A 25,119-nucleotide genomic window follows, 5' to 3' on the forward strand; every position below is an offset into this window, starting at 1 on the left:
TTCTGCAATCGACACTTTTCTTAAAATTGGACTCAATGCAGCTCACGAAGTTGAAATACCAACACAAGATTGCCCTTCGGGTGTACTATATCACACATGCCAAAAGAGGTGCTGATTTGATTTGGTGAAACCCATTTAGTGAAGTAGTTTGTGACAAAAAAAGTGACAGTGCAGAGCAGTTTGGCTTGAGGCTTTCTTGGGGAAATGTGACTCACAATAGTTATTTGAAGACGGCATTAAAAGTACTCTTTTCCTAGAAGGAATAAAACCATATTGCTCTTAGGATACTTTTGATATCTGGGGTGCAAAATAAAGATGTTCTTTTCTCATTACATTATTATGTCATGGATGGTGATTCAAAACATTATACACAAGAGTAGAAACCCAAGAAATAAGATTAGATATAATAAGGTAATTATTTTCTCTCTTTCTTTTATTTTCATGCAGGTGCAAGCCTCAAGGCTTCTTTATGCTTACGCGTTCCATGTCTGTACGAAAACAAACTCACACGTGAACTTGAATTATTGTGGGAAAGGCGGCTTCCAAATGCGACTTCAGATGTTTGAGCTCCCAGCCCAACTTTACATTATCCGCCGTTGGAGATCTGCTTTCAGTTCCTTCCACTTTGCACGCTCTGACCTTATGCATTTGAGGAAATACATTTTTCACATCAAGGATCATCAGTACGCCCTTCATATGCTGCATTTAAAGGGTATGAGAGGAGCCACTTTGAATGGCAGGGAATAAAGTCTTCTCAGTACTCACAAAAAACTGCACAAACTGCCTTTTTTTGCCGTTTTCTTTTATTTTTTTATGCACTGGCTTGCGCACGGCTGCAAAAATACCAACATTCTGCAAAACCCCTCTCTCTGCATATTTATGCAGCCCGTCATTACAGACTCGCCCTGGTAACAAAAATAGAGCCCTTAGAGTTAGACTGTGTTGTTGTTTGCATTTTTATTTAAATTTGTTCAGCTGTTAAGCATATGCTGACCTACCATGTGTTGAATTGGTTTCAGCAAGTTTCATAAACACATGGTGAAGTGGTGCATTTCCTTCCTTCCGTTTTTTTTTTTTTTAATCTGGCCCTCAATGGAAAATGTTTGGACATCCATGATGTGAACTGATGTAGGCAAGTCGCCCATTTTCTTAATGAAAACAATTAGTTCGGAAAAAATGAATTTAAAAAAAGCAGCTGTTTCTAAATACGGTATACCAATCCAATGTGTTGTTTCACGAGTGGCTTGCAAACTAAACTGATTTAGTTTGGCCTGATTTAGTAAGATCCTAAATAGTGGGTACTAAATTCCGTGTTCACGCAAACAAATTGCATGCACTGTTGACAAAAGGTGTAAAAGTGGTGGAGAATGCCGTTTTTAAAAGAAGGTTTTGCGCTTCAGGTCACTCTGATGGTTTTCATCATGAACGTTTAAGGAAAGCACACAATGAAATTGCAAGTAATGTAAATTGAAAGTGGATCACTGTCAAATGTATTGTCCGATAACCTTCCAATAAATTTGGAGCATAAAACAACCTAAAAGCCATGTTTGTTTGATTTAATTTGCCCTGAGCGCATGTTTTATTTTCTGGCATTTAAAAAAATGTTTATGTGCACAGAAAAGTTCTCCCCGCCTCCTCTTATTCTCTCTGTGCTATGCTGGCACCAATATGCATGCTAGTTTTTACCTCACTGTCAGACTTAATATTGAAAGATATAAATTCAGGTAATTGTGTAATTCAAGTCATGTTTGACAAATCACATCGTATGGGCTCAATTAACATCAATTAGCATACACACACACACGACACCCATAGAGCACAAAATAATATATGGGGTAAAACAGACGGTTTGGCAGATACAATCCTGATTGGGGCCAATTAATAAATCAGATCCCACATCTGTTTATGTGAAAAATCTATTTTGCTCCATTTTTGCACACACAAACCTTTAGAAAATTATTTCCTCAGTATTGTTTGTGGATTTCTCACCTGTAGGCATATCGACGTGCTGCAGCTCATTCCGAACCAGGCCCATGTTGTTGGGAGAAGAAGTGGCAAAAGATAGAAAACTGGTGAGACTCACCCACTCAATACCCCTGTGGAATGAACACACAAACGGTGTCAAAATTGCACAATAAATCAAATCAGTCAAGTGTGCAAACTGAATATTTTATTTATTTTTTTGCGCTCTGAGAGCAGAAACTGCACCATAATGAGATGGTAAGGACCCACATGATTAATTAGTCCATTTTCCCTGTAAATGCAAATGGGATGCTAAATAGTTTGGCCTCCCCGGCTCATCTGCATAAAGGCCTCTTGTTACCCCCACCAATACTCAACTGCAACAAGTTATATGGCACTTAAACCAAAAGCAGTACTTTACACAACGGACATATCCTAACTGCGAGAAACTTTGATGTCTATAGTACATGTATTCATGTGTTGGTGTACATCTGTGTAGCAAGTACAAAAATACCTTAAATTCCCAAACATCCATTTTATATACCATTTCTAAGTATTAGTGTTGCTGGAGTCGATCCCAGCTGGCTTTGGGCAACAGGCAGGGTACTGGCCGCCAACTAATTGGAAGGCACATAATCAATCTTCAGTCTGCTTGAATGGATAATGCATAATAGCAATCAGAGAAAAGAGTGAATTAATTATTGAATAGAATCAAAAGGAGCAACATGTAAATAAATTAATTAAAAAATAAAATGTATCAGTGTCAATCAACTGATTATTTAGTTTCTCAATTAATTATGTTCACACTTAAAGGAATAAATCCGTGAACATCCTAAAGGTAATTATATAGATAATGGTAGGACAATTTGTGCAGACCCTGTCTCAATGTGTCTGAAAGGGAATCAAAGAATCCCCAACAATGCTTACAAGGGAGTGAAAAGAATTTTTTATTACTATAATTTATAATACATTTTCTCCTCACTGTTTTAAATGAGTGGGTGCTTATATCCTTATTGGCTAAACCCATAACTTCAAGATTTTATACTTGGTTTTCAGACACAATTTTAAAAGAGGTTTTGTCCACGAGAGGCATTTTTCACTGCTGACAGGTTCTACTCTGCTGCTTCCCTGCTTTCTGTCTATCCACAAGTCCAATTAAGTTCACCAATGACAGCGCTCAATTTCAAGTGAAAAAATTCCCCGGGCGAAGTTTTCCCTTTGAGGCACTGTCACCACTCAAAGTCAGTTCAAATTACTTCAAACTTTTATATCTGCAATGACACATTGTGAACAACCAATCAAAAGCAGAGTTGCAACCATAACATAGTAGTTTTACAGTAGTCTAGTCTCCTTTAAAGTATATTCTGGGACGTGCATTGTACACCACAGGTATAACAAAGGCTTGAGTCAAAGCCGGAAAAATCCATTACAAACACAAGATGGGAGAGGACATTTTTAATAGAATAATAAAATAACTGTGGTCACCGGTCATTAGGTATCAGAATGTGCGATGCTACACTTCATCCATGATGGATGATTTGTGAGCCCATGTCTTTGCTCAGACTATTGGCTGGAGGGCTTCACATGAATTACTTAAAACCTGGTGGCGCACACAGGAATGCAATGACACTTCCTCTTCTTCATACAGAAAATGCCGATTTCATGCCAAGATGCTGCTTCTGGTTAATATCATCTGTTTTCCAAGTCAAATTTCTCTTATTAGAGAGGGATAATGCCAGAAATGGAAGTCTTACAAAAAAAACACATCAGAAGTTCAAGAATACAAACCCCCTAGAAAAAGATCAATTTTCAGTGAGTAATTTTCAGATACTTGGCTTGCTTGTCTTGTCACTCAATCATACAGTGTGCCCTTGATGCCAATGTGCAAAGCGACTCTACAGCTTACCTTACTTCACAAGAATGGACACTGAGCTCCTTGTGGAGAAGACCACTGGTGAGGTTGTAGACCAGTACAGACCCATTACTGGTGCCTGAGGAGAGAGAGAAAAAGCAGTGAATCAAGATAAATACTTGGGATGCACCAAAAGGAAAATCCTTAGCCGAAAAAAAAAATTCAACGGAAGCCGAGGCCCAAAATGGAAAGAAATTATTATACTTTTAAAAACCTTCAAAAAAAAACAACAACTCCTATGTGGGGTGACAAAATGTGCCAAACTGTTTTCAACCCACAGGGTTCGTACACATTTTTTAGCAATAGTTTTCCATTAATTTTCAGTTACTGTGACAAAAACATTCGCTTAATTTGCATAATTAAAATATTATCACATTTCAGTCTCAAAAACAGAATTTTCAAAATGAGCACATCTGCCATTTCAGGCAGTGTAGGGAAGGGTTGAGGACATATGGGAGAGCAGTGAAGAACACACATTTTTGGAATGAAAAAGACATATCATCGCTGTCCTGTGAAAAACACTTAACTCCATTTTTTTTTTTCATTTTTACGTGAATGGGGTTTAGAGACATCCCAATACCATGAAAATTAAAAAAAAAAAAAGTAAATACAAAATTGGACATGTAATTTTCACAGACAGCAATAATATGCTGTTAGCTAGTTAGTTGCATTCGAGTTGGCCGACTACTTTTAGGTGGCATTCACACTCATCTCTTTAGTTACCTAGACCTAGACCTGTAACACTTTAGCTTCCCTCATGGGATACATAGGATGCATTTCTATGCATATACTTTGGGTAGTCAAAGACTAAAAGCGTAATCAATGAGGGGATGGGGTTTATAATTGTCATGAAATCTCCCACGCTTCTCCGCGGTTAGGAATATTCCCTAGTGTAAACACAATGAATACTGTTCAGATTTGTTGCTTGATGAAAACTACTCCCACACTCATCTCAGTAAAGAAGTCAGACTTTTCCCTGGTGTATCATGTGTGGTCATAAAACTTCAAAGGTTGATATAATTAAAAGCCTTTCCACGATGGGTGCATTAGGATACAGTAGGGCATTTTGTTCGACTTTCTTGTTGGTTACATGTTTAAGTAGTTTAAGTCGACAGGTAAAACCCAAACCTGAAGCAGAATGAAAACATTTTGTGTTTTTTTTTTTAAAAATCATTGACACCTGTCAGTCGCTTGTTCCAAAGGAGTTATTTCACGTCATCTATCAGATCCAAAAGTGTGTGCATCTGTTGCTGTCTTGTCTCATATTAATCTTTTCAAGCCAAATCTAAAAGAAGGAACAGGATTCGACATTAATGCTGGCCTGATGGCCATGGCCACAATGGCGTTGTGTTTTCATATTTAACATAATTTACCTCAACACCAGTCATCTTCTGCACTCACAATAAATAAAAAAAGCAAACTCTGTGAGGACACACGGTATTATTGGTTGAATTTAAAGTGCATCCTTGGTGAAAGAAAAACATCTCGTGCAGATTAACCTTAAATATATTTTTCTATTGAACCTCTGACATCAGTTTTCAAGCAGGTAGTGTTCATTCCAACAAATCCAGAGGGTAAAGGAATCATGCCATTTTCATTATGCACATAGGTAGAGCTCTGGGAAGTTAATTTATCATTGCTTGCTCTTTCAAAAGCACTGATGCAACCCGTTTCTGAAACAAGCAAGAGTGATGAAACAACAAAACCCACTGAGGGTACACAAATCACCAATGAGATTTTGAGAAGAGCTCAAAACTACAAGTAAACAACTTCTGATATGACAATAAGGCATGTATCATGTGAAAATGGCCCACTTTCCAAACACATCGTACAAAAAGAAGTCTTCTTTTTTTATATGTTTAACATTAATTTTATACAAGTAAGGCAATTAAGAACAGATTCACATTTGCAATTCCGACCAGGCAATCAATCACAGTTTATGCTTAATTCAAGCAGGGCACCATACATTGAGCTACACTCAACTTCAGAATTGCGAAAATTATCATTTTTAGGTAAGGGTGCTTTTCATCCTTTAGTATTGAATTCTTCTTTTCCTTACTACGAGTGGTTCATGGTCAGAAATCGAACTTACACGGACAAAATCACAACAATGTCTAAGACCATTTAGTGCGATTGGTTTAGCTATGGTTCAAATAGAACTGTTGCACTACTTTGGTGAGACAATTTTCGTAGAAGTGTGATGTGAGATAGCTATTCGCATGTAATCACATAAGATTCAGATGATATGTTATTATTATCCATTCATCCCTTTTCTCTACGACTTGAAATCTTTTTAAATGTGTTTGGACGGTTGTATATACACCAAATCTTCCTACTTACAATTTTGCTCCCACTACAAATCATTTACAAGGGAGAGTGATCTTGTATAGTTTGTTATGATGCAATTTGATTTTCCAAGATTTATTTATTTGATTTTTTTTTACAAAGTGATAAGAAATCAAACCCATCAATTGAAAATATTAATTTATGAATTAGTAGGTGAGTGTGTGTTGGCAGCATAACCTACCAACAGCCAGCATCGGTTGGTAGTGGTTGATGTTTTTGGTTGTAAGAGGTGGACACATGCGGATGGCAAACGGTGGCAGTGGCAAACCAGAGAGGAGACCAGTCAACAGGAACTTCAGCTGAACTTCTTGCTGGTTGGAGGATGGAAGAGGGGCCTCACCAGCTATTAAAGTTTGACCTTCAGATAAATAAAAAAAAAAAAAAAAAAAAACATCGTACATTTTAACTTAAAACAGAGTGACCTTGACATTTTTCCCATTGTTATATTGTAGTAATCTTTCGGAATTAAACGAGAATGCAAAAAAAAAAAATCAGTCATTACATCATTAAACTCTGGCTGAGCAGATGTAAAAGTTTGTGTGGTTTACACAGAGGCAACATTATTAATCATCCACTAAAATCTACTTATTTAATTTGTTAATTGCTTAATCTTAGTAATCATAAAATGTTCCACAAATTATGTCTGAAAAACACCCACGATTGTATGTTTTGAACGGTTGATTTTTATTTGATTTTCTTCATGGAAATTTTTTTTCACTCGAAATTAGCAGAAAAACACGGACCACAAACAATACTTATGAATAAAATTCATGATTACAGCAGATAATCAACAGACAATTAATGTAACATCTTCTACAACTATTGAAGAACTCAAAGAAGATTCCGGAAAAATGTGTACTGCTTTGACACAATGGGGCGAATGATGGCGTGCAGCCGTACCTATCATGCTGTTGAGGGAGAGATTTTGAATATGTTTCTGGTTTGGAGCCAGCGGAGCTCCACAAAAGAACACTGGGGAGTAGAGTGGGGACAATCCTGAACTGCAACACAAGGGACGAGATCAAATATTAATCCAAAAATATCATTAAAGTATGGAAAGCTTTTCTTTATTGACCCACTCATTATTATCATACTGATTTGACATTGCTCCTTAAAGAAAAAATAATTTGGGACAATGTGGTCTCGCAGAATACCAACAGGCTTGAACCTGAAAAGTATATTAGTGAATGCTCTTAAATCCAGTAAACAAAATATCGGTTATCGCTTCATCATAGTATGACAACATCACAAAGGAATTTAAGTTATCAAGTTTATCCAAACTAAGCCATACATCATATTCTATGATTGTCACATGAGTACACCGATCACCAGGGATGCACGTAAAGAAACATTGGCTTGTCATTTTGTTTCCTGTGAACTGTTTTTCTGTTCTCAGTGAGGTGAAACCAACAGAATTTTAAGCAGATTTATTGAAACTAGGCAGTGCTATCATGAATGGAAGCTACGAGACAAACATGACAGGCATTTTTAGTTAATGCTGCTGGGACTTATTTGCCTATATTAACTGAACACTAAAAAATGAGAAATACAGTCATGACACCTGAGCAGAAGCTTGGGAATCTCATATCAAAAGAAAGCCAGATATATTACGTCCTTGCTTGGCCTACCTGTGACAGTCACTAAGAAGCCTAAATTTAGGTCAGAGGATTATGCAGTTTATTTAAGGCGACTGAAAAAGTAGTCTGACTCTTACACTGTAAAAAAAATGGGGAATGATATTTACTTGCAAAAATCTAAAAAAAAAAATTAAAAATTCACTCAGACATTACAAGTAAATTTTAAATTAGAGTTTTTGAGTAATTTTCAATAGTTTATTGAATTAAAAAAAGCCACTCAAGGAAAGTTGGCTATTAATTTTTCACATCTCATTTCAAACACAAGGTTACTCAATGCCAACCTCCAGATTTGGAGACGGGTCCTCTACACCTGAGCTATGGCTTTGCGACGTGGGGTGAATATATCTAAAAGGAGGTCAAAAACTGTTGCTTTGGAGGTAGGATTCTGAGGTTTTCCCCTGATACCAAAAATATACTAACGGACCGTAGCAGAGGCATGGCTCAGGTGTTGAGTGGCCGTCTCCCAACTTTGAGGTTATGGGTTTGATCCTCCACCGCATTGAGCTCCTTGGTGCATGAAATGTGTGTACAACAACCTAAAGTGGGTTCAACCTTGGAGTGACCTTTTAAATTTAATGAACTTGTAAAATGTACTCAAAAATTCTTCTTGTAAAATTGACTTGGGATTTCTGAGTGAAAAAAGTGTACCTATACCTCACCCTTTGTTTCAAGTCTGTCTGCAAAGGTGACTGCAGAAATATTGAGCAGCATATGTGTGCCTGTGTACCTTGGATTGACAGTAGCTCTGCCCGTGAAGGCTTTAAGCTCCCATAGCATGACTCTTCCATCGCTGACCATGAGAGCAGCATTGTTTTCGTTGACAGGGCAGATAGCCATGCGATACGGCCGGACAGTCTTGGTGACACGGATAGCATCGCACTGAGAACGGAGGTCATACACAAGCTCCTGCGCACTCTGTTCTGGGTCTGCGAAAGAAGGAGAAGAAATTACGTCAGTGTGACTGAAAAGAAGACACAGATAGGCTAAAAAGGATGCAGCATAATAAGGGCTGTTGGGCATGTGAACAAAGGGAGACAAGTGTGGGATAAAGCATTGATTAGTTGTTAATAAAATCACAAAAAAAGGCAAGAAGATGAATGACAGTACATAGTAGGAAAGGTAAGCGTGAGGTGAAAGGAGAGTAGGGCAATAAAGCGAGAGGATTTAAAAAGATAAGCACCAGGAACAGAAATATGTGTGTAAATGAGAGTGTGAGAGACTCATAAATGAAAATGTCGGGGAAGCAAGAATAGAAGCTAGAGAGATCAGCGGGGAAGAAATAAGAGAGGAAGAGAGAGACATTTGCTGAGACAATCGACTCCCATTGGCCTATAACACTAAGCCAAAGATAAATGAGATAGTAAGAGTCTGAATGCCCACTGGAGCATAAAGAAAAAGGCTTTGGGCTCTGACTGCACGATACGACGGCTGAATAAATGAAGCGTTGCCGTGAGTTAGGGTTGTCAGTGAGCATAGTACAAATTGCGTCCATCGCAAGTATGAGCAAGAGGCATACCTGTTGCTGCTGATCCTTCTTCAAGAGCGGCAGTGGAACGACACACGCGAAGGGTGATGCAGCCGTTCTCATGGAGGCAGTACAGGGCATCCCTCTGGGCGCAGGGGATCACCTGACACACAGTCACACTTAAACTTTACAAACAGGTTCTGTGAGACTATGACCAGTAGTTCATTGATAACGGACACAAATGACCACAGTATATTGGCACAGGGCAGTAAAAGTACAAGCCCAATAAAAAAAATTGGAGACAGTGATGACATCTGAGAGCTACGAGCAGTATTGCATGCTTTATTTTTTATTTTTTTTTTTGGGACAATGTAAATCTCATCAGTCTCATCAGCTTACTGGTGTAGATAGCTGAGTTAGGGTTAAAAACGTTACTGTACAATGTAATACGGGAAGATAAAAGCATGAAAATTCTTCACTTTTAGGTAAAAACCAATACCGCATGTATAAAAGATTAATGGAAAGAAGTGAGGATGGTGTCTAAATGTCTACCTCTAGTGTCTCTTTGAATTCTAATGCTTGTTCCCTCTACATTAACACATGCGTAAGCTTTACTAGACATCATGTAAATGAGCTCTATGGCAAAAGGAGTACTTGACTATGCAAAGCATCTCATCATGCCCTAGAACAGAACAGTCTCAATGACAACATCAGGGGTCACCAACACGGTGGTCTTAACTGACCTGCAGGGCCTCATGAGCAGCACCCTACAGCCTATTCTAAAGACTGCTCACAAGTGATTTGAGATATTGTAAAGCACTGCATATTGCCTTTTTGGGGGTGGTTGTACCTTGTTAAATCATTGTGTAATCATTGTTTAATTATTTAAAATAACATACTTGATAGAGATAACTTGAGCAAAATAATAATAAAAAAAAAAAAATCAAGTGTTCACCCTGGACCAGTCTCCAGTAAATTGCAGGACATATATAGACAAACGTAGACAAGCATACTCATTCACACCGAAGGACAATTTAAAGTCTTCAGTGACTTTGGAATGTGGGAGGAAAAACAGAGCACTCGAAGAAACACACACAGGGAGAACATGCAAACGCTGTACATGAAGGCCCACAACCTCTGCACTGTGAGCCCGATGTGCTAAACAGTTGACCACCATGCCAACTAAGAAGAAATGTCACAGATCTATTAAATGAACAGAGTAGACAAAAAAGAGGCAGAAACCCCTGCAATCCAATGAGTGAACTACAGTACACTGTCCGTTCTTTCCCTCACACTGATTAGGAGCCTAAACTTTGCTAAGAGACCGTTTCTACTCTCTATGGACTTATTCAACCACCCCCCCCCCAAAATCTATTTCCAATTAGAAATCTGTTCGCCAGTTGAAAGAAAATTGGCATCCAAAGGTCACTGGTGCAACTGAATCAAACTATTAGGATGAACAAGACATTAGCTACCAAGTACAATGTTGGGAATGTTTTGTTGTGAACTTTGTAGCCATGCTCTGTTGGCTTCTCATTACACTTTGATGAGGCTAAGATAGAGAAAGAAAAGTAGAAAACATTTTCATTTGTGCCGGGGAGGCGTTGTCCTCTTGGAAAATTGCTCTATATAAGAGATTTGCATAAAGTCTGATGAAAAATTGGTTAAATTGTTTGAGGGGAGGGAAAGATGGTGACGTATGACGCATATAAGAGCTCAATGGTGTAGACTCACTTTCGCAAACTGAATCATTACGGGAATGAAAACAGGTTCCAAAACTTTCAAAGTCACGTGAGAGGTGTGAAGTATCAGACCGTTGTTCATTAAAAAGACTGAGAGCAAAGAACATGTTGAACTTATTCACATTTTAAATGTTATTTTCACAATAAAGTAAGCCTGACTTACATATATGGGAGGTTAAATACATAAAATGTCACTGATCCAAGTTTGAGTCTCACCTGGATGAAGGGCACTCCAGAACGCTCAATGGCCACAACTCCCACAGTTTGACTGAGTTCCAAGTCCAGAATGAGGATCTCTCTGGGATAAAGCAGCAACATGTGGTTCCTTTTGGATGGCAGGTAAGACAGCTGCAAGCAGTCGTTCAACGTCACTGCCTCCGCGCTACGGACCACAAGGGAAAATGGCAACGTCAGAAACAAGTGAAACACAGTTGGTCAAGGGCTTATCGTTTCACATTCTGTACCAGTATTATACAGTGATTCTATATCATGCATGCATGACTGGACACTATCCACGCTGACTTCACGGAGAAAGGCAGACAACAACTTGAACCGGTTTGAAGTGATCCCATGGCAACTACGCAAAAGTCAGCTACGGTATGTGAACCAGTACACTACCAACGGTACACGGATGGGGCACTGGAAATTATATGGACTACATCATCAGATTCTTAAACTATTAGATCAACACATTCCACATTTAGGTTGTTCCTTACAGCAGGTAGAGTGAATTCTGCCACATCTAATCTCTTATCCCAAATCTAAATAGAAACAGAGAGGACACTGGCGAAGCTGTGTGCATCGAGGGGACATTCATCAATTAAGCAAGTATATTGGCATTATTATACTGTATATTCTTCAAAATGTTAAACTATAATTTCATTGGGTTTTTTTTAATAATTGGACATTCCACTGATGATAGCAGGATTTCCTGAAACAAAGGCGGTTGGGGGAAAATGGGGGCATAAAGCTATTTACAACAGAGCAAGCTTCATTCCTTTACGATAAGATCAGATAGAGGAGAAACACAGGCCAAACGCCATTGAGATTGTTATCATATGGTGAAGGTGATGAAGATAAAAATGACTTATTTATTTATCTATTTATTTTTGGGAGTCATGGGGCCAGAAATGTCTGAGCTCGTAAAGGTAGCATAAAAAACAAACCTTTTAACGTCTTCCAGGTCTTATATACAATGGTCACTGCCACAGATCTTGAAAGAGAAATAAAATAAGGAAGCTAGAGGCAGCAAAGTCAGTGGTCCAGTTTCTGACAAAGCTCACATTTACTTAGGTACTCGGCCAATTTTAAGACATCTGAAAAAAATGCCAATATTAGAATAAAAAAATAAATAAATAAATTGAATCGAATGGAGTTTCCTTTTGATTAACCATTATCAATTCCTAAAACTATTAATCGATCCTGTCAGTATGTCTTTTTCCCATATATGCACGCGAGATATTGTCACCCCGGGAGAGTAGCATATCAGAACAACATGGCGGAAGAACTGAAATCAGCGCCAGCAGGCTTGACGGCAGATGTCTGGAAGTTTTGAGGTTTTCAAAAACAAACACAGCAAAGAAGTATAAATATCGACTCGATTCTGGAAATCTGAATCAATACCAAGCGCTAGTCAGAGAAGCATTAAGTTTAGCTAATAGCTGTGAAGTTTTCAGAACGATTCAGTATTGTTGAAACATTTGCTATACCCTATTTTTTGTGTTGCCAGGGAAACTGTTCGCTCTTTTGAGTTAGACCTTGAAGCTCAGTACTCTGTTGTTCTAACTACGTGATGGCTCTGAATGAACGTTAACAAAAATTTAACATTATGTCTGCGTGAGAACTGAACACTAAGCTGGGAATTAAGCCTGATCCTGCCATCGTAATTGGGAAAAGTTATCTACGCATGCTCCCTGCCAGATTAGTGGCTGCCTGATGAGACATTCATGTGCATAATACAGCAAATAAGTCAGCATGTTTAAGATGTCAGACTTTTGTTCAAATCCGCCACCTACCAACTGCGAAAGAAGCCACAGTAACATTTGCTACATTAGATTTTAAATGGCACAAATATAAAATGGCCATGATGAGAGAGGAAAGCGACAATGAAGACAAGCAAGATGAATGTGCGCGTGCGTGAATTTGTGTGCGCATTCATACGCATGTGCGTGTGAATAAAGCTTATTGTCTGGGTGTGTAGACAGACTGCAGCGTGCAACTGTTATGACTAACCCAGTGCAACCGGCACAACATGTCAAGCAGAGTGGCTGCCAAAAAAAATAATGCTTCAACCTCCATGAAAAACCTTCAAATTAGAAGTATGGCTCAAAACTAGCAATTAACGCAAATTGCATTTTAAAGCTACATGCCATTTTTGGTAAATAGAAGTATGAAATAAAGCTATGAAAATTTATTCAGACACACAGTGTATTATGGTGCGACTCTGCACTAATTTTCAAATAATGTTCTGAAATTGGGTGAAAGCTGGTGGCTCTTACGTGGGCTTTTCATTGGTGATGAGCACTTTGACCTTGTTGAGAGCCTTCTTGGCACCGGTAGGAGGCGGGGCAGCTGTGGGTGCAGGCTTGGTGTGGGCGGGGCTTGCGTGAGGGCTTGCAATGTAAACCTTTTTGCCCGCACTGCCTGGTGGTTTTGAGTGGGAAAAGTCTGTGATGAAGACTATTCCTTCGCTCGTCAGCACTGAAAAAAAAAAATTATATCACATGGATCTTTTTTTTCGCGAAAAAAGCAACACCGCTTCATTAGGGCATTATTGTGCACACACATGCCATGTTGGATGGGTCAAATGGGTCAAAAGAAAAGGACAAAATGTTTTCAGCATAGCTTTTCTTCCACAATTTAGTTCCCGTGTCTCCATTCCATAGAATGATGTAATTAGGTGGATGCACGGCCAACAACAGATCACGGGACACATCCTGATTCCACAGCCACTTCAAATCTGAAAGAAATGGAGGAAGCCAGATAAGAACAGGCAGAAATGTAGGAGATGAATGCACAGTGTTTGCGGCAGGACACATAGAGTGATGGCAAGAGCATTGTAATGAAAACAAATTGCACACAACTTAAGCGTTACATGACAGAATAGATTGTTTTCTTGGCAGGTCTTACTCGGGTAATGTCCTGCCGCAGGAAAAATAATCAATTTAGGCTGCTATAAAAATGGGGGTGGGGGGCTTGGTGATCTCAATGATCTCTTACCCTGGATGGGTTTGGAGTGCTCTTGGATCTCACAATGGGCAGTGCCACTAACAACATCCCACACTATAATCTTTCCAGAGGCATCGCCGGAGGCCAGTCGCAAACAGTAGGGCGAGCTCAAGTTATGGTAGTAATTTTCTCTTGACCACTTTACCTGGAGGAAGAAATTACAAAATGGCACCCTTAGTTTCATGACTTGAACCACATGACGCAAGTGATAATGAGGTATAATTACTTGTGAGTCATGTGCAGCAAAAGTATCTGCTGTTATAAAAATGTAACCCATTGCATTGCCAACTCACATTTCATTTAAAAGTCGGGCGCAGACATATATGATGCGGCGCAACTTGCAGCACAGATTTTGACATGGTATGAGAAATTAATGGGTATGAAAAAAAAAAAATCAAAACCAGAATATCAGTGGCTAAACATTTTTGTCTCCTGTTAACAGTACTTCTTAAATGTAATTGTCTGAAAGTGTCCATAGAGATGTTAAGGAATGTGATGAAATGATTATGATTTTATGACTACTTAAAAGTGACATATTAAAGAAAATTGAGGTGTTCTGCAAGTCAGGTCGATCTGTAACATGGGGCTAATTTACATAATAAACTCAATGTGTGGGTTGTTTATCTGCCAACGTTTTGATAAGCTCGGCTGGCTGAAGATTCAGAGACACTTTCAATAGATGCTTAAGAGTCAGGCTACAGGCCCACACTTGCACAAGTGCCATTCTCTAGGGGTGAAAAACTACAAAGAAGTAGAGCGGCAAAAGGTTCTGCTGGATGCACAGATCAGCGTTAACTCAAGACTCGGGTAACCACCAATCACCACTCACCAGTTTTCTGACTTTGGTCATGTGACATTCGCAAGTTGCGCCCCGACGTCATTTTCAGTGGAGAGCAATTATCAAAATGGCCGCCACCCGAGATGGATAAAAAGGATCAGATTTGGCTGCTTAATTTATATTCCACAAAGGCTCCATAAATGAGAATAACGTTTTCAAACGAATGGGGCCGCATAGAACAGTAAAAGTAACATTTTCATGTTCGGGGCTTTGTTTCAGTGATAAAACCTGGGCAGGTACTGCTGCACCACCTTGCTCAAGGGCACTAAATACTTTGTGTATTGGTATCTCTCTGGCAACTACATTTTTTGCATTCAGTGGGACTTGAACCTCCTACACTATTGTGCAAAGTTGTTCCTGTCTCCTAACTGAATTGTTACAGAAGCATTCTAAAGAATTTAGCTCACAGCACAGATGATAATTGAGATAATGATTTATTAGGAGAATTACTCTAAACTACCTCACTGAAATGTGAGTCTGTGTGACCTTGACCTTTGAAATAAAATAAAATGTCAGGATGTCCAAGATAGAATTCATCTCTGGAGGTACAATATCGTGCCTCCTCATCTCTTTTCAAGTCGACACACAAACGTTGCTTCTGCAGGGACTGCTTTAAGCGTTTTAGTGCACAGTAAATGTTTACCGTATGTAACCACATAAATGAGGAGTGGCTCTATGCTGATTGAACATAAACACAAGCTCATTAGTGGTTGTGCATATGTATATTTCTTTTCAAATAACATGGGTTGAACATGAGCAATGGTGAATAGTCTGAGCGGTTATTATGAGTCTACAGTTACTACTGCAATGTGCATCAATTATATGCGAATTTTTGCGATCCGTTCAAGTAGTGGGGCTCCACTGTCTACCGCTTGCAATATAAAATGTGGGCTGAGTGCCAAACAATACAAGTGAAAAACTGCATGGAGTATTTCAATTATTGATTGTTTGTCTTGTTTTTTTTTTCATTATCCACAATTCTATTATCCACCAAGATGTCTGTTTTTGTGACTGTGTGGTGAGATATGGCCAACTGCTGCAGCGTATCCAAGATTAAGTGCATTTTGGAGGAAAGAATGGAAGCTTTAGGTGGAGCCTAGCCTCTGATAAACACTGTTGAATTTAAGGCCCATTATTAGTCTTCTTCAAAACACACTCACACACTTTCTCAGTCACTGGTGAGAGGCATCCTTCCACAAGATCAATAATGGCAGACAACAATTACTTAGCTCAAGGTCAAAGAATACTAACAATGGATAAATGATACTGTACCTTTGGAAGGTACTCTGCCGGCAGCAGCGCGGGCATTTTACTTGATAAATATATTGGGCCAAAAAATAGTAACAATTAAAACCAGACCGTAGAAAAATGAGTAAAACACACATATTTAATAGACAACACAACAACCCATGACGAAGAAGAGGAAAAAAAGGTGCTTTTCAGACAATACCAGGAGCCCAACTTGCGAGAGGCTCTTGATTTAACGTTATAGTGAGCTACATATTTTCCTGCACTTTATATTTGTTTTGTGGTCCCTTTGTTATGTTGGCGCATTTCAGGAGAACACTGCTCGTTACATAAAAATGTGGCTTTACCCAAAGTCATTGGTTTTGAAGGCTCAGTGGAGAGAGGTTTAAATAACGTACGCTCACGTTGCCTTGTTAAAAAGGCCTTGTTGAGCTATACAAGTTATCTTCGACACTAAATAGCTGTTCTCATAATGTTTAACAGTATAATAGTGATTTGATTTTTGAAGAAGCCAATTCTTTTTCTGTAAATAATTTAAATTTATTTATTTTAGAGTGATGTGGTAGTTGTTGCAAGACGAGTAGATTTAAAAAAAAAAAAAAAAAGAAGTGTGTGATTTCCAGAGCCCGGCAGTCGGTCCCGGGCGGAACGGGTGGGGGCCAACAATTTTTCATTAATAAGGCCAGAGGGTCGAGGCCGGAACTGTACCAAGATAACGGCCAGAGGGCAGGGGACTGATCGGCAAAAATGGGTCAAGTGCCCAGCTCTGGTGATTTCTAATATTTTGGGGGAGATGTTTTTCTAAATAAAAAAAGTACTGATTAGAATACGGTTAAGGCGCCAGATCGATAAGCAGTGTCAATTATCGAGAAAATGGGCGGCAAGGTGGCCCGACTGGTTAGCACGATGGCCTCACAATGCGGAGGTCGTGAGTTTGATTCCAGCTCCGGCCTTCCTGTGTGGAGTTTGCATGTTCTCCCCGTGCCTGCGTGGGTTTCATCCGGGTACTCCGGTTTCCTCCCAAATTCCAAAAACATGCGTGCCAGATTGATTGTGAGCTAATTCCTAGGTATGAGTGTGAGCGCGGATGGTTGTTCGTCTACGTGTGCCTTGCGATTGGCTGGAAACCAGTTCAGGGTGTCCCCCGCCGACTGCCTGAAGCCAGCTGGGATAGGCACCATGACTTTTAATATTTTAAAGGAATGGACTTTATTAAAACAAAAACAACTAAGCTAATCAATTTTGATATAATAACCCACACAGTACCGTAATATGCAAACTGTATAACATTTGAAAATATTAGCATTTCCTGTTTTAAACTCTGATTCATACGGTTAGTCCATCTCCATTCAAAATGACCTTTGTCTTCAAACGATCACACAAATACAAGACAACGACTATTGCGCTGAATGACGTGAGTAGTAATACTATAACTCATCCAGGTCAATACATGAGTTCATTGTAGACTGTATTCATTAAAAATTCAACCTAAAAGTAAATTAACCCATTATTATAGGTCTTGCTTCCATTTCAGGACAAAAAGCATCTCTTTTTGTTTGTAGCCAGGTAATTAAGGAAAAAGCTTACCTTGACCACATTGGCTTTGTGTCTTTCCAGCACTTGAATGGTCTGTGATGTCTTTGGATCGATAATGAGAATGCTCGAGTGACATCCTTGAGCTATCAGCCCCTGCCAGCCCCTATAAAACACAAAATGGAGGCGAGAGAGCATGTTTGTTAGAACTAATATGCTGTGCAGAAAGCTTTGATGTCGAGAATAAAGCTAGAGCATAGAGGTGTGGAGAGCGGGCCTGGGTACCACAAAGTCTCTGACATGTTTCCAAAAAAAAAGGATTGTGTTGAGAATATCAGGAGGGCGTGCTGTAGAAAAGTGTTTCAGTGTTACATATTAGTCAATATCAATATATATATTTTTTGGGTAATTTTCTATTGAGATTTTTTTTTACATGATTTTAAATATAATAGAACAATTATCCAGAGGAATTTTACCATTTAAAATATGTGGTTGTAAAATGAATACAATGTACACATTGACATGCAGGAAAACGCGGAATGTTGTTTACATTTATTCTCGTGGCTCAAGCAGTGCCGCCATTCATGATTATTTGCAGAAGACACAACACCTCATCGTTGATACATTTACATGAACCTCCATTGGTTGTTCATACAATGTATACATAGAAAATTAATACTCTCTTGGAGTGCATGTGTTATTGAGCATCCATCTCAGGTCTACTTCATCTTGTTTAGCAGGGTAATTATTGCCGGAAGACATGTTCTTGTTTTACCTGACTGTGACTTAATGGCAATGTCGAGTGTCAAAGCCGGTTAAAAAACAAAAAAAAAAACCACTGGAGCCACCACGTCAAAGACAGGGAACTCCTTGACTTCTACTTCACGTAAGCATCTGGAGGAATTATCTTGCACAAACAAGGCGCTACACTAACTTTTGCACTGGTCGTACTGGTTTGGTCACAGCATGACCATATTTGCTAATGCATGGTCTCAAATGGCATATCATAGCTTCATAAGATGTAGCGATTGATAGTGACTAAACATATATTTGCAAAATATTTTCCTGTAACAACAAATTTGTTTGCGACAAGCAGCGGCTGCCAAAAAAGGTTAGTTATTATATATAACTTTAAAAGAAGAGAAAAAAAGGAAACAAAATCGCGGCAAAAACATCAGTAAAAAGCAGTGAAATAATCACTGAGAGCTCAACAAACTCAAAGTAGTTTTATTTGTTTTAGTTCAACAAAAAATGAAAATGCTTTCAAGAACAAAAGATAAATGCATTTTGAACATTTTTAAACACTTTAATAAGACATTTTTAGATATTTCCATTTATATTCAGGACTTATTAAAGTCATGGGAAACCAAAATATTTGTTATCATTTAAGCCTTAGGGGGGTATAAAAGCTCATTGGATATTTAACATCCCAACCGCTAGACTGAAGGAAGGAAGCCTTGCGACTTGATTAGGAATTCAAACATATGTGAGTAGCTAGACCATTGATTTCTTAGTAAAATAGACATTTTTGAGTTTGGCTTTGAAATGTCCGACTGTCTGTTATTTGAATGCACTTCGCGACTCGCCGGAGGCGCGAGATGTCAGTGTTTAATGTTGTGTTCCCGTCATTACCCTAAATCCATTTGAGTGGATTACAAATGGCAATACAAATATTCAATTACAAGCATCTGTCTGTCACATGGCACGATGACGTCACATGATTATTAGCCAGTAACACACACAATAAATCAGTTTCTGCATTTTAAGATAGCAATTGCTTAATACAAGTTAGCAGTTTCAGACCCAACTTTCCATATACAGATTGTGTTTTACAGCAGTAGTACCAATAGTATTTATAACTCCACATGTGTAACTGAAAATAGAAAAGTTGCAGTATTCATAAATTTGTAAATAAAATAGTGCTAATTAAGTGACACGGCCGCAAAAACGGAAAAGTACACCAGACTTGGATATTTGTTCATTTATACAGGAAGGATTTAACCTGATGCGCGTTCCGCCTTCCGTGTGGTGTCTGACAGACGGACACAGATTTGCAGAGCCTTCGCTGTATATGCCGGTAGGAGCATTAAAATATGCACTTGCATCGTGCGGCCGGATTACATTTTTAGAACACAAAAACAGGAGCATTTTGCGAGCATAATGGTTGTAGTGGCGAGACCTGACAAAGTAATCTCAGTGCAAGAGTTGTACTGAGGCAACTAGTCATTTATTTGAACAAAGCTAAATTCGGCATAAGTAAATTCACACTTAGGTAGGCTAAGGTAAATACTAACCACTCAAAGTCTGCTGCCAAGCCTCTCTACCTCCGATGCCCGATAACACACAAAACGGGTGATCTGGAATAAACACTAGCGGGAAATTGCTAAATTCTGGACTGTTACATTTATTAATCACTGAAAACTGGGTACACGCACAGATTCCCCACGCTTCAGTACAACTGTACTTGAGGTTAACCGCAACACAAAGTGAAGTTTCATTGCCAGATTATGATGTCCAATAATGCGCAGACTACAACTAATGACAACTTTATTGCACTTGCAACCCTGGTTCAGAAACTGGATAGAGGGACAGAAAACAAGAAAATGGCCATTAGAACTATAATGGTTATTGGGGTCCTGCAAATGATTTTAAAATATGTGTATGTGCATGTATGTGTGCAATGTGCATTGTTGAAAGATCACTGCATATCATTTTGTGAGTGATTTCACTTTTGAAGCATTAAAATTAAATAAATCTACAGTAAAAGCCTATTTCTCACAGTCCTGCTCTATTCTTCACAGAAATTTAAAAACTGAAATAAATTGTTCATTTATTTATTATATATGGGAGGAACGGACAATAGGAAAGAAATCATTTTAGTCTGTCACTACAGATAATGTATGTGGTGTATGTGTGGTGTTAATATTTGTTGAATGTAGCTATTATTTAAAAAAAGTGAGTGAGTTTTTTTGTTTGTTTTTACTCATCCAAGACATGTAATTGCACTTCAAAAGAATACACTTGAATTATTTTTGCTCTAGTATCATCAGTAAATCAGCATTAAAAACAACAACGAACAAACAATACTACCGTTTATTGTGCTAATTTATCGGTAAATAAAATGCCCATAATAATATGTTATCGTGACACCCCTACCAATAAATTATGTTAATACAGTTCAATGACAAAAATGAAATATCTATTTTGAAGCCGGTCGGCTTCTCTACCAATACGATTATTAAGTTTTCTGGGGGAACCGTTGAATATGCAATGTGAACGATCACATATACACACACCAAATATATATATATGATTTTTCAGCTTCAACAACAAATGACGGTTAATGTGACTGCACAATGATATTGCTTTTGGGATATAGTGTCTTGCACAAATAAACATTTACGGTGCACTGTTGGATGAACATGGATGTTAACAACATTGCACATGACACTATATTACAAGGTGCAAATCAAGTGCAAATCGCTTTAAAAATACCTTCCAGGTCCTTATTTTCATCAGCACCCAAATATAAATAAGAACAAAACTGGAAAAACATCACAATATATATCAAGATTGGCCAAAATGAAATATTTGGATTGTGATGTGTACTTTTCAGCCATATCGGCTGTATGATTTTCAAATGAACTGGAAAGTTACTTTCTCGTCATATTTGATTCCATTTTTTTTTTTTTAAATATGAGTGGTGATTTGAATGGTGTTATTACAGCTTAAGTACCCAGGCCCGTAGAATGGCTGACAGATTTTCTGACAAGAACAGAAACGTCTTGTTTGCTACCTACACAGACATACACATATAACTCTCGTGACATTTCAAAATAGAGGACAAGGCTCCATAAATCCAACAGGCCCATTAAAATGCCGATCACATGACAGGAGATGTCTTCGTTGCGTGCATTCTTCCAACATTCTTGTCAATACAAAAAGGTCAACATTAACGCGTGAACATTTCTGCACTAAGAAAAAAGAACCAATAAAGACAAATGTGCCAATTCCTGAGTGCAACACTATGTGGAAAAATATGTAAACACTGTCGCTTCGAATCAATGTGTCAATGCAAGCTAACAGAACAGCTGCAGTACTCACCAATCAACTGCGGTTTTATTCTGCAAATTTAGAGTGCCAGTCAACGTCCGAGCCGCGAGTTTGATGTTGACAGTGTATGGAATCATAATTATTGATCACCGCTTGCACGTCATTCACGTTCGCAAGTCGTATACCGTGACAGTTGACGAGCTTCCGGGCTGGGATATGTTTTGGACGATAACAGGAAGGGGAAGGGTGTTGTTGAACACACAGTCGTGCGGGAGCAAATCCCAACTCAGGCAAGGTTCCTCGAGTGAACTTCAAACCAAATTGGGCTTCTGAAGCTGAAAAATGTTACTTGTCAAAATGAAAAGAAAGGAATTAATGAATGCTATGCAATTGCAGGGTAATACATCAATGCATTAAAAACCAACCGATGATACCTTGGGAATAGATGTCCCATATTCTTTTTTTTAATTTATTTTTATTTTTACTTTTTAAAAAAAAAAAAAATATTTAGTCTTTTTTTTACGGGACCCACATTCCTCAAAAGCGCAATAAACGAGATGGCGTCAAAACGTCATCAGGTATCTGTCTTTTTACAGGTCTGCCTCCTCGAATTTGTGCGATATAATCTTCCACTAAATGATTTGAGGACATCACTGCATATAGTTGTCAGCCTGTCACAGTATCGTTATTGTATATATATATGTATATACAATATATACAATATATATATATATATACATACATATATATATATATATATATATATATATATATATATATATATCATTGTATCTCATGTGCTGGATGCGTTTTAGTATTAAAATATTTACTAGGTATTATTAGTTGTTCAGTATTTAATCTAAAACACTTGCAGTGATTGTTGGAATTGTTTCTGATTCATTGACACAGCAAACCTAATTTAAACCGCCCATATATGCTGGACTGTAAATTCAGTCTGTGATTCACGGTACAGAAATTGGCACCAGGAAATGTTTACATGATTCATAGTGGCAGACGTGTTTTGAAGCCTTTGTGCGTTACAGCGCTGTGATTTTGGAAATACTTGGTTGTTGTCAGATTAGCAATTTGTCAGGTGTTGCCTCAAATTGGTATCTTCTTTCCCAGATCCCACATTGTCACTGTCATGATTTTCCAGACATGCAGCTATGCTTAATATATTTATTGCCTGCATGCAGTCTTTTGAGATGTTATTGCACAAATGTTATTGTCGCCCCTCCCTTTGACACAAACGCTACTTATTTGCACAAAGATAATGTTTTCATTTTTTATTCTTTTTCAAAGAAATATGATTTAATCATATTCAGAGGACTTATTTAAAACTATATGTATTCATGTATGAGTCACTTTCTTCAGCAGCTTTGTGAATTCCCAATTGTGGCAGCATTTATTAAATATTTACCAGCATTAATTCCATGGCTTGTATTTATATGAAGTGAAGTTTGGTCAATAAAAGGACGGATGACATTTGTTTACTTGGTAATGAGTACACTATATTGACAAAACTATTGGCACTTGGGAGACTGAGTGAGTTGGAGCCTATCCCAGCTGACTTTTGTTTGGGGTGAAGGCAGGCATAGCAACCATTAACATTCACATTTATTTGGAGTCCTATCATGCATGTTTCTGTATTGTGGCAGAGATTGGAATACTCAGAGAAAATATACTCAAGCAGAATTTGCTAATCCCATGCAGAAAGGTCTGACATACACACAGGCTTAATTGGTGCATGGATATTTCTTTCTGGTATTTGGAAAATATCAGCTAGTCTCAGAAAGTTGTATTTTCCTCCTGGGAATTTTTTTTTCTAGACTAGCACAGAAAGAAGTGGGCGTTTGTGTCATTGTATTTTTAGAATCTTTAAATTTGAGGGAGGGATAGTGTGTGTCACCCAAATTGAGTTAAATGGCAAAACAAGGCTGCTCTTCTGGAATACATGGCAAATATAGTAATTTTTCTCCACTTTAATTAGAGCTGATAAAATATAACAAGCACTTTGAGGCACTGGGTAGTGAGTGAAAATCTCAAAATATTCAATTATGCTTGGTGCAAAAACAAACAAACATCTTTTTGATTTAAGGATTAAATAAAGGACATGCACGTACCTTTTGCCCAATTACACAAAAAAATACAAGACCACAACATTTCGTGAGGAATCCATGCTGCGCGAGACATGAAAGATTCAATATAATTTTGATGAGGATCTGGACAATGGTGCAGCTACACACATTTGTTTTTTGCAATTATTAGGTTAACTATGGTAAATATTGCATAAACGCTCACCTCTCAGAATCATAAAGGTTTATTATCCTCTTTGAACTAGGAAGTAACCTAATGAAAATAAAAACAAATATGACGCTGAATTATTGGAATTCTAGTTATACTAGAGCGTAACTGCATTGCTAAGGTAATAGATCTAATGATAACCTCCGAGTTTTTTCACAGTCCTATTTGCAACATTAGTGGAAATTATCGTCAGCCATCTTTAATTCTTGTTTCCCTTAGTGTGCATTGATGTAGCGTTTCATTCGTATTTGACATGCTGAAAGGTAATAACAGTAATTATTTGTCTTCTGTTTGTGCAGCATTTGTATCCCGTGGGGACATTTGGGCAGTGTGTAATGAAAGCTCTGCATTGTGAATGGAGACGAGCAATGATGAACACTTTGGGTCATGTAAATTAAGTCCCAGATGCTCAAAGTCCACTTGACTACATAACAAGCTCTGCATGAAATATTGTTGTTATTACTGCTAATCTTACAGCGAGTATATCCATCTATTTCAGTTTCACTTTATCGAAACTAAACAGCATGGACTTTGTAATGAACTACGGAAATTAGCCTATCTTAGATGTGGCTTACAATATGTTTTCACACAAGAGTTAAAAAAAAAATCCTACATTGTTAAATACGAAAATAATTATTTTTAAATTAGTGTAAAAAAATAATTTCAAGTGTAATTTAAAAAAATATATAATTATTATTTTACAGAAGCAAATAACATACTGTATGAAAACCAAGTAAAAAATCCTAACCCTCCATGTGATATGCCATCATAATTATTGCCACAACACACTTCTCTGATAAACATATTCAGCGATTTATTTTTCTGTAAAAAGAGATCTAATGACGAGTGCT

The 25,119-nt window shown here is 38.0% G+C and overlaps 1 protein-coding gene across 1 annotated transcript in view; it reads right to left on the bottom strand.

The window, feature by feature from the left end:
* wdr11 (WD repeat domain 11) overlaps positions 1-22,197 on the bottom strand; it is a 42,009-nt gene extending 19,812 nt beyond the window's left edge. The window contains exons 1-12 of the mRNA XM_088304816.1: positions 22,016-22,197; positions 17,966-18,077; positions 14,284-14,437; positions 13,850-14,023; positions 13,563-13,764; positions 11,281-11,446; positions 9,374-9,485; positions 8,585-8,783; positions 7,121-7,221; positions 6,402-6,578; positions 3,869-3,953; positions 1,990-2,096 (exon numbers count right to left, since the gene is read on the bottom strand). Coding sequence (XP_088160942.1) covers positions 1,990-2,096; positions 3,869-3,953; positions 6,402-6,578; positions 7,121-7,221; positions 8,585-8,783; positions 9,374-9,485; positions 11,281-11,446; positions 13,563-13,764; positions 13,850-14,023; positions 14,284-14,437; positions 17,966-18,077; positions 22,016-22,101 — 1,675 coding nt within the window. The 5' untranslated portion in view covers positions 22,102-22,197. The remainder of the gene's footprint in view (positions 1-1,989; positions 2,097-3,868; positions 3,954-6,401; positions 6,579-7,120; positions 7,222-8,584; positions 8,784-9,373; positions 9,486-11,280; positions 11,447-13,562; positions 13,765-13,849; positions 14,024-14,283; positions 14,438-17,965; positions 18,078-22,015) is intronic.
* Between the last annotated feature and the right edge of the window lie 2,922 nt (positions 22,198-25,119).

The sequence above is a fragment of the Idiotropiscis lumnitzeri genome, chromosome 9, assembly GCF_059441095.1.
Source record: "Idiotropiscis lumnitzeri isolate Australia: NSW breed Sydney's pygmy pipehorse chromosome 9, RoL_Ilum_1.0, whole genome shotgun sequence".
Lineage (NCBI taxonomy): Eukaryota > Metazoa > Chordata > Actinopteri > Syngnathiformes > Syngnathidae > Idiotropiscis > Idiotropiscis lumnitzeri.